This window comes from Antedon mediterranea, chromosome 5, assembly GCF_964355755.1.
Source record: "Antedon mediterranea chromosome 5, ecAntMedi1.1, whole genome shotgun sequence".
Taxonomy (NCBI): Eukaryota; Metazoa; Echinodermata; class Crinoidea; order Comatulida; family Antedonidae; genus Antedon; species Antedon mediterranea.
Window position 1 is genome coordinate 2,617,255 of NC_092674.1, and position 10,684 is coordinate 2,627,938.

Below are 10,684 nucleotides of genomic sequence, written 5' to 3' on the forward strand. Positions count from 1 at the left end.
GCTCACTAAAAAATTTGCCGCAAACTATGATCGCGTTCTATCGGACGCACACTAAACGCCTCCAGTACGCGATTTTCTGATTGGATAATTACTTACTATGCTATACGGCACGCGCTGAAATATCATAATAAATCAGAAAATGTCATGCGCAGTGGAATTTTTTAGTGAGCAGGAAGCTCACGTTCGGCGCACACTTGAGGAAAATGGCACGCGTGCCAAAAAATATTAAACACGATAGATATTTTCCTCAGCGGCACGCGTGGCCGATTCCTCACGAAATCCCCGGCGCACACTGTGAGGCAAGTGTTACTCGTGCCAGTTGGCTCAGCCGAAAGCTCTAGTGTGCGCCGGGCTTTAGACCGCGGTATAGCAATGGTCTATAATATAAGACTACTTGCTACGTCACGAATTATAGCCGGCTAAGCGCTAAAGCCCGGCGCACACTAGAGCTTCTGGCTGAGCCAACTGCCACGAGTAACACTTGCCTCACAGTGTGCGCCGGGGATTTCGTGAGGAATTGGCCACGCGTGCCGCGCTGAGGAAAATATCTATCGTGTTTAATATTTTTTGGCACGCGTGCCATTTTCCTCAAGTGTGCGCCGAACGTGAGCTTCCTGCTCACTAAAAAATTCCACTGCGCATGACATTTTCTGATTTATTATGATATTTCAGCGCGTGCCGTATAGCGTAGTAAGTAATTATCCAATCAGAAAATCGCGTACTGTAGGCGTTTAGTGTGCGTCCGATAGAACGCGATCACAGTTTGCGGCAAATTTTTTAGTGAGCCAAGTGTTACTCGTGCCAGCAAAGATTGTATAGCGCCGCTACGCGGCGCAAGATAGGTAACTGGGTGAGACCTTTGTAATCCATGGACGCCATTCCGGCGGACAAGTTTGAACCGGAATAAAGTCGTTGTCAAGGCAATATCCACGATGTTTCGGTTAAAGAACGAAGTTGTCTAACCAAACATATCAATGTAAACACACAGAATTAATCGGAAAGTGTCCAGATCCCAAAGAAACTTTTATTTTTTATTTGTTTACATAATTTCTTCCCTTTTCCATGAAGCAATCATAGAGATGGTTAACCACAGATACTTCGAGGCGGACCGCAAAATTTAAACCATTTACATTTAAATCACAATAATAACCTGTCCGCCCGAATGGCGTCCATGGATTTACTGGGCGCGTAGTGTTATAAGATAGGAGCTTGGCAACAGTTACCTATCTTGCGCCGCGTAGCGGCGCTATATAATCTTTGGTGCCAGTTGGCTCAGCCGAAAGCTCTAGTGTGCGCCGGGCTTAAGACCGGTTATAGACCGCTTATAGCAATCCGCCCCTGGTATTCATTACCCTTGGATTCAAACTACTATGTATGCACACTATTAATGTACGTGCACTATTAATGTACGCGCACTATTAATGTACCAAATTTAATAATGTACGCGCAGTACGAACAACGCGTGAATATTGCTATAGTGTGAAACAACATTTTCACTGAATTTTCACTAGAAGAAAAAAAATGTATGCTTTTTCCTACCGAAAATGTTAAAATACAAAGCTGCTGCATGCTACAAAATGTTAGGCTAGCAAGATAATGTAACTACTATTTAAGAATAGAGAATAAGAATTCAATGTTATTTTAAAAGCTAAACTTCATTTTTCTACGTGATAGATGGATAAATTGTGACCTTAATCTTTACGAGGCTTTTTCCACTGAACTCTATAACAAAAATATTATCATAACGCAGCGACTTGTACGCGCGCGTAAAACTGATTCCCGGGAAAAAGCAACGCTAAAACGCAACGCAAGCATATTGACAAATAGCAAGCGAGTTTTCAGTAGTAATCCATCGCTTCTGATTTGTCAAATTGCTCTTGCGTCGTTAAGTTGGTACCAAAAGCTCAACTGAACGTTTAAAAAAAAATATAACTAGTTAGATTATTAGTAGGCCTAGCTTACTTCTCATACAATGTAATTTGAATAAATATAAATTCGCTAAAAAATAGCACCTTAAAAAGTATTAAATAACGGTTTTACTAGTAGATTGCATAGCCGAAAGTGAAATATCATTTGTGTCGGACCCCTTTCGTGTGTCAGACACCAGTCGCTTTGTATGGCGCTCCGCCGGTAGAATGCAATTTCTAACTGCATTAAACCAGGATCGCCATACCTGTCTACATTCATTTCGTAATACACAAAATAGAATAAAGACAGCAACTCCCTGGAAAGAGTTTAATACAGTGAAAATAACGACAAACACTGTACTTGTTGCGTGTTTGAAAGATAAAAATCCAAACATCCACGTGAGGCCCAACAATAGTGAAATGGCTATGGCGTTTGCCGCTCTTTTTCTCTTTGTTTTCCTGGTTTTCGTGGCAATCTTACCGAGGGTTGGTGCTCGAATGAATAGTTTCTTGATCACCATTACAAAGATGACAAAGTTGCAACCGATGATTGCGCCAATAGGTGCAATCACGAATATGTTGAAAAACACCCCCATCGAACTGTCAACGTAGCAACTGGAATAACAAAAACAAACAAACTAATTAGTTCTTTAAAATCGTTCCAATTATCCAGAGTACACTTACAGTTTGTCTATAAAGCCACTCTCTATGAGCATGCGCAGAATGACTGTCGGTTGCATGGCATGAAATTGAAATGTCTAATTAAATACACCCTAATTAAATATTGTGGCTTTATAATTACATCTACACTGTAACACCCGATTTTGCAGCTGTCGCTAGATACTATCTAACTTACTATCGCAAGTCAGTTAGATACAAGTCTAGATGCATACTTAGTTACATAGTATCTGTGGTAGCAGCAGAATCACGGTGAAAAAACGTATTCTGACATTAGAAGCCTAGACATTGAATTGTTTTTGGAATTACTATTAAATTCAGTTTAGTTTACTTGTTAGTTGACATCATTTTATACTTACTAATCTTCGTTTGTATAAAATTTCTTTGACGACAAATACAACGCAACAATCACTACCAAAGGTATGCCTACAAAATAATATATACAGTACAGTAAGTAATTGTGATTGTTAAAATGTTATAAAAACTAAACATTAAAATAAATGAATTATTACTATTCTTTATGATTTTATTGAATCGATTCCAATCCAATCCAATCGATTTTTTGTCTTATGTGTTTCGTCCAACTTTTATTTCATCCTCTTTTAATTATTGAAATACATCGCACGTAATAAATATAATCAATAAATATAATTAATATTGTATAGTGCCATACAATAGAACTATTATTATTATTATTTTAAAATCATTTCCATATCCGTGAACTAACATACTTCTCTACTGTTCAACATTGTTTTCTAGTAACATGCATTCTTTTCTACACATTAACAGTGAGGACGATCACAGCATATTGATCGAAACGTCGAGAGAAACTCAACACTTATTTTCAGAATTAATATACGTGGTGTACCGCAAACTTTATATCAACATTTGATTTCGCCATGCAAATCTTCAAACAATATATTGTTTAATCATATTATTAACATAAAAAAAAAGATATGCATGGCATCCGCTCAGGATGAAACAAACTAATGTTTGATTGTTAATATTAGCTTAAAAATTGGTTTGATTAAAAGAAATAATATAGGTTTGTTAGAGCTTTTATTATATTCTCTCAAACCAACTGCTGTAAGACTTCGACATACCCCAGGCTAAGCTTCCTGCAGTCCACCAAACCTTTCGTCCTGGAACGTTAAACACTTTGATGATTAGAAAGTACATACTTATGGCTTCCACGAAAGTCCAAGATATTGATACTAGTAGAAAGTAGTGTAGTAGGACTGCCACGGCTATGCAGGACCCGCTACCGGTGTCTGGTCGATCAATACCAAGGACAAACACTACGTCCAAGAGCAGAAGCGCGATGCATAAGTTGATCATTATCTTTTGGGGCATACGTTGTCTGATTTCCCTAAGATAACAATAATGTTATTTATCAAAACTCTGAATAATTGATTCACGAAATAACATGAATAATCTAAGTTTGAAAAAAAAACATGCCCATGATGTGCCCAAATATGGTAGTGACATGCTCAAATATGGTAGTGATATGACATCATCATGTCTATATATGGGCACATCACATTTTGTTGTCACATAGAGTTTGATAGTGTAGACAGAGCTTTACAACCGTTACTGAAGATTTAATAAAATAAAAATACATAGGCCTATTCGAGGTTCTGTTGTGTAGATGTTACCGTTATACTTACTTTACACTCAATAATGTAATTATTGTTACAATAAAGCAACAAATAGACAACACGCAACCGATGTACGATATCCAGGACAACGCTCTACCAGGCAGATCCACCTCATCTGTTTTACGAAACTGAAATTAAAATTGGAAACAAATACTTATGTATCGCTTTTTCCCTTTGTTTATGACGTCAGTATAGGCATAAATCCAACTTACCCTCTCTGATCAGGAGAAGGAAAAGAAGACAGATCAGACTAAGACACGGTGCATTTGTTACCAAATTGGAAGGAATTTGTGGACCTACGTCACTAGATTTAAACCAACACTTCTCCCCACCCACTCTCTTACGGATCTAAGTCACTACCCAGAGGAAAAGTAAAATGATGGCGGATTGTAGAAGAAGCCAAAGACTGTGAAAATGGAAAAGAAATCAGCGAAAAAAGGCAAATTTAACATTTTTTAAATCTTGGTGATGTCTAACAAACACTCAGATTTCAGATACGGTTGTATTGTTTTTAGAATAATATTATCAAGATATTACGCTAAAAGAAGTAACAAAACCAACAACGCAAAAAACTGAATGAATGAATTATAAAAAATACTCTTTTACTCTGAGACTGAGAATAAATATTACCATAAGAACAGCAAAGCTAGTCAGATGAGAACATTCACACGTGACATTATCCTTATTGCTCTTTGTTGTGCAACCAAGCTCTGACCAATCAGGGATGGTTTCGTTCCAAAATACGCACTTCGAATTGCTTGACGTCAGATTCTGAAGAAGTAATAGGTACATTAGTAGTTACTTAGCTACATTAGAAATATATTTATTAGTTGGTAAATGATAAAAGTTTGGAATTTAGAAAACTGAACTGATTATGAACATATAAATGTAATGTACAATATCTCTATTTTGAAATGAAACTCCACAAATTAAAATAACACATTTTTATAGAAATGTTCGTGTTTTTGTATATTTAGTTTTATAATACCAAGGTTATTTATGCTCTCATAATGGTATGTCTTGGATTAGGATCAGATTTAGAAGGAGGGACAATCCACATAAAACACAAAATATTGCATTACGCCTATAATTACAAAATAAAGTACATTTGTAGTTTTATCCTTAAAGATAACAATTTCAGAAGTTTAAAATGAAATCAAGAATAGATACCTCTGGAACATTGAAGACAAGCTCAACCATTGTTTCTGAAGTTATCTCATGAGAAGGCCGGGTACTGTAGATGGTTGCTGCCAGAACAACTCCAGAAGTTGACCTGTTTGTTTCTTTAAGCGTTTCCGATGGAAAGAGTACATCATTGAAAAATACAATAAAGCTAAGATTTGTCTGTGTTCCTGAAAAAAAATATGAAGGATATAGCTTGAAATAGCTGTCTTACTTGCCAATGCCAATATGGGAGAATTAATGAATGAGGTATACGATGATTTCCACGCATAAGTGGGTTTTCACACATTTTGAATTGCATTATATTATTATTTTATCTTAAATAAAGCATTGGTATTTGCATAACAAGCAACATTTCTTTAAAAAACATATTTTAACTCGTGTAATACCATTTGGTCCAGTCAAAATGTTCTTAGGTAACCGAATTGACAAATCTGAATTCTTAGTTTGGCAGCTTTTATCAATACACGACGAGGCTGTATCATCAGCAGCAACCAAGAAAAATACATCTGACGTCAGAGATTGTGTATTCAAACTTTTGGTTTCTAAAGCAAATGTGTCAGCAGTTTCGGTAAGATTTTGACCATCTTTAGCAGCTGTACCAATTTGGTGTTCAAGAGATGATAAGATTGACGCGGTTGCTTCAGCGGTGATATCATTTTCGTCCAACACTCCTACAACATTATCAATGGTGTCAATTACAGCTTTAGTGACCTGAAGAAGATATTTGAAGCACAATTAGATACAATACAGTTTATTATAGCAAACTGGAGGGTCGTTAGCCCAATCCAGTGATTAACGACAGGGTCTGAAATAGACTAGAGCAGAACATGTATTATAGACTGTATACTATACTATACTATACTATATAGATTTATAAAGCGCTTTTCTATAAAAAAAAAAAAGAAGACGATCAAGGCGCTGTACATTAAGTAGAGAGCAGTATACGGACAAATAGAACATTTAAATTATTCCTTAGGGAAAAAAAAACTTTTTAACAAACCTATAACCTTGTCTACACCATCAAAGTAGTTTGACAAAAATAGTGTGATGTGCCCAAATATGGTAGTTATATGACGTCAACGTGTCCATATATGGGCACATACAAATTTTTTTGTCACATAAAGTTTGATAGTGCAGAAAAAGCTTTAGATAACATTTTCCTAAATGTGGACAAACCGTCTATTAATTAATATAGTTTATAATCTATTTTTAGAATTTAATAATTATAAATGTGTCTAATTGTCATGGATCAGTTGTTGTTCGCGTGCGTTCTGCGTATTTGCATATAAGTGTCTTGCTGCTAGTTGTTTTGCGAGCATTGTGTTTGGCGCATTTGCATATAGGTGATGTTTTGGTTAACTACCTGGTTTTTTTGTCTGCGCGTCAGAAAAGCTTTTGTTGCAAACACAGGAAGATGTGATTTTTGTTGCCGTGTTGTGTATATATATATATATTATTAAGCCGTTGTTGAAGTTACCATTGTAAGTAGTAAAAAGAATTATATTACATGATAGACGGATCATTGCCTGTTAATTTATTATACTAAATTGCATGCATACAACTTAAATAAAGCAAATAATGTTCTCAAATCTTTACTTCAATTTATAGAGAAATGGTTGATTGCTGTACGATCTTTCGTTCTTAGTTAGTAAATACATCATTCAAGTTGAATCAGGTATTAATCATTTGTAATGACGTTTAATTGATTCTTAATGATAACCAGTTTGTACACAGTGTGTTTAAGTATAGTGGTAATACAGTGGTAAAGTGAAGTTATAAACTGACTGTTATTGAAATTATGTAACGCTTGTTTGTATATTTGCAGGATTTTCTTTTCTTCGTTTTCTTTATTTTCTGAGTGACGTTCATTCGTACACAATAAATGGTATGGTAACGGCAATCAACAACGTGTTGTCTTTCTGTTGGTCTTGATATTGCATTCATTTGAGCCAAGCCTCGCACGCTTGATACCCGGGGAGAAAACTTCCAAATTAATCCGGGCATGGTCTCACGTACCACGACATAATTATAACTAAGCTTGTAAACATTTTTACCTACGTTTTCATTAGTGGAGTTGAGTTCAACAATGTCTTCTAAGGCATCGGATACTTGAAGTATATCAGCAGATTTCAAAGTAGAATTGTCTGTTATCTCTTCAAGTTCAACAGTAACCTTTTCAACATTCTCTTCAGTAACATTCTAAATTAATGTTATTATAATAATTATAATTAAACATTTTTTTGAAACTTTGATTTAATACTAATGTTTTTTTCTTTAAGTCCATTGTGTTCTTTGAAATTGTGTAATTTACAATCTTAGTGACGTAAAACCATTAAACAAGAATGAAGAACAAGAATAAAGGTAGGCTTACTACCAAAGAGCTAAGAAAGTATATTTTGTTCCTAATCTAGTAAAGCCTACAAAATGTATTTGTTCTAAACAAATAGGCCTAATATTAAAAAAAGTTGTTTTCAGTTTAAATTTTTTCCTTTTTTTATTTTTAGATTTCGTTGGTGTCTTGATAAAAGAGGAAATATGTTGCTGAAAACATGGGATAGTTCAAATAAAGTTTGACCAAAAACTGACTAGAACAAGTAAAAGGTACGTACCTTTGTAAGTGTTGCTATTTCCTCAGTAAGTTCAGTTTCTTCAAGAAAAGCAAGAGTATAATACATATATATATATATATATACATATATATATAAACACAACAGGCATAGACATAAATTCCAAACCGCCCGGTGATACACTGAAAATTATTTAATTAATTTTTGAAACGATAAAGATGAGGAAATCTGGGAGAATGAGAAAAAGTCGCCCCAACCGAGACTCGAACTCGGACCGTCTGATTGATATGGAGTTGCCCTAACCATTAGACCACTGGGGCTTTCATGGTATTGTTCTTTAACTCGATCGGATAACGACCCTTTAACATTCTCGGCGTGGTACGGTTGGAACACAACTAGTCCTCAGTTGTACGCACGCGCACCAGAGATCAAATTGATACGCCCTCATCTTACAGTATTTTTATTCACGATAAATCCAAAGGCAAATAAATTTATTCTGACTTGTTAAGCCTCCACTATATATATATATATATATATATATATATATATATATATATATATATATACATAACAGTAATAAGATGAAATTAATAGTTTCAAATCAAATACAGTTTACTATAAATACTGGTGCACTTCCCTGACTATACAGTACATTTTCGTCATTTAAAATGTATTTATAAATATATTTTGAATGTAATTAATATGAAAACAACAACATTCGCACTTTATTACTTAGTTTTTAAAATATATCATATTACACTAGCTCTCTGTACTATCCATGCATTTTAATTTTTACAGTGGGAAACACACCCACACGCTAAATGTAAAATTAAGTGGTGTATAAATTCTTTATTCATACGCTTATGTAAAACATTTGGACTAACTTGAAATTTACATTAAAAGAGTACGAGAAATGTTGGACTTCAGCTTGGTTCCCACTAGGACACAAGTAAGGACAAAGCGCAACACATGTAATTTGACCATTGGTCAACTCACTTCGAGTTGCGCTTTACGTTCTAGCGTTGTGTTCTAGTGGGAACCAAACCTTATGAATATAAAAGGCCAAACAAAATAAAATGTGTTCTATAACTTACTAATGACGATAAGAAATGAGCAATCGGCTTTGTTATTAGCAGAGTCTTCTGCTGTGCATGTGACTTTATTTACAGAACCAATCGGATAACTTCTATTTGGTTGGTGTGTGCAGTTTACCGACTCATCTTCATCAACCTGTGGTACTTGCCAATTCGGTGTCTGGTTCTCTGTTTCTATATCGTTGGGACACGTTATGTTAGGTGGTGTAGTATCTGAAGTAGGCTTAACTGTTGTGGTAGGCCTAACTGTTGTGGTACGCCTAACTGTTGTGGTACGCCTAACTGTTGTGGTAGGCCTAACTGTTGTGGTACGCCTAACTGTTGTGGTAGGCCTAACTGTTGTGGTAGGCCTAACTGTTGTGGTACGCCTAACTGTTGTGGTACGCCTAACGGTTGTGGTACGCCTAAATTCAGGCACAGCTGGAGTATAAATCCGCTGGGTAGTGGGGTCGGTATCATGTGTTGCTGTGGTAACAGTCTCATGAGTTGTTGGTGAACTTGATAAATCTGAAAAAGCAACATAAAAAAATATATTAATTTAAAATATATACAAAATAAAAGATCGTTTCAAAACGATTTTGAATTCATTTTATCACCGGTTATTTTATTTAAAAAAATTAAATATGTATAAATAAAATTAATATACAGGTACCACCAATTGTGGTAACAATAATGGAGCTGGCTTATTATTTTAATGAGTACCTGTCTCACAAATAAATTGATTGGATCGAGCCTTGCAATTACGATCCAACCATCCGTCGTAACCACGAATGCTGACGCAGTCTCCAGAGTTCTGTTCTGGTTCACTCACGCCCATATCTAGGTCGTTTGGCTCTTGGTTTACCCACCCTGTGAATGAAATTATTATTTTTTTTTTATTTATTCAATTTTCTGCCATATACAATACTGTACAAAGAAGACAAAACAAGTCTGTGAGCATGCGCGAGTAGAGACAACACCTAACTTTTACACGCAGGGAAAAAGATCTTAAATTCAGACTAAAGGTAATATATAGCCAACAAACTCTACTATTTTTAAAAGTTGTATACACTAACTAAAAGAAGACTGCATGATGGCGACTAATAGGCCTACTAGGGCAAATACTAAATCAATTGACTTAACAAGAAAAGCTAGACCCTCCGAAAGTCTAGAAGCAGATGATCCAATCGAAGCCTCCGGCGACCGACAGGGGGAAACTCAAACGCTCGCCGATCAACTAGGTAGGCTATCAGAACAACTTAATGGTAAACTAGATAAAGTCCTAGAAAATCAAAAAAACTACAACAAAAGGCTTACCAAACTGGAAACAACTGTCAAAGATCTAGAAAAAAGTGTGGAATATGCGCATGATTCAACTAACAAAACGAAGGAAGAAATAAAAAAAATTGGAAATGAAATCAAGAAAATGGAGGAGTATGAAAACAAAATGGCGGCTTATCAGGATAAAATGGCGGACATGGAAAATTCAATCCTAAAACAAGAAAGATACAGTAGGAGTTTTAATCTAAGGTTTGGAGGAGTTATAGAAAATGCTACAGAAAACACCCAGGACTTATTGCAAAAAGTACTACGCGAAGAACTCGGACTCGAGGACA

The 10,684-nt window shown here is 35.5% G+C and overlaps 1 protein-coding gene and 1 long non-coding RNA gene across 2 annotated transcripts; both read right to left on the bottom strand.

The window, feature by feature from the left end:
* Nucleotides 1–1,301: 1,301 nt before the first annotated feature.
* LOC140048995 (adhesion G-protein coupled receptor G2-like) lies at nt 1,302–7,452 on the bottom strand. The gene is made up of 8 exons (XM_072093804.1): nt 7,441–7,452; nt 5,815–6,139; nt 5,414–5,595; nt 4,874–5,014; nt 4,253–4,371; nt 3,689–3,954; nt 2,945–3,011; nt 1,302–2,522 (listed from the first exon to the last, which is right to left on the bottom strand). The coding sequence occupies exons 1-8, from the start codon at nt 7,450–7,452 to the stop codon at nt 2,024–2,026; spliced, it is 1,611 nt and encodes a 536-aa protein (XP_071949905.1). The 3' UTR covers nt 1,302–2,023.
* Nucleotides 7,453–7,567: 115 nt separating this feature from the next.
* LOC140049015 (uncharacterized) lies at nt 7,568–9,217 on the bottom strand. The gene is made up of 3 exons (XR_011845174.1): nt 9,090–9,217; nt 8,038–8,075; nt 7,568–7,627 (listed from the first exon to the last, which is right to left on the bottom strand). It is a non-coding gene; the product is annotated as an uncharacterized lncRNA (long non-coding RNA).
* Nucleotides 9,218–10,684: the final 1,467 nt, after the last annotated feature.

What these genes read in the sequence shown, in the direction of transcription:
- LOC140048995 (XM_072093804.1), bottom strand. An exon ending in TTGTCTTCAATGTTCCAGAG is followed by an intron (nt 5,015 to 5,413) that starts GTATCTATTCTT and finishes TTACTTCTTCAG; the next exon opens with AATCTGACGTCAAGCAATTC. An exon ending in ATTACATTATTGAGTGTAAA is followed by an intron (nt 3,955 to 4,252) that starts GTAAGTATAACG and finishes TTGTTATCTTAG; the next exon opens with GGAAATCAGACAACGTATGC.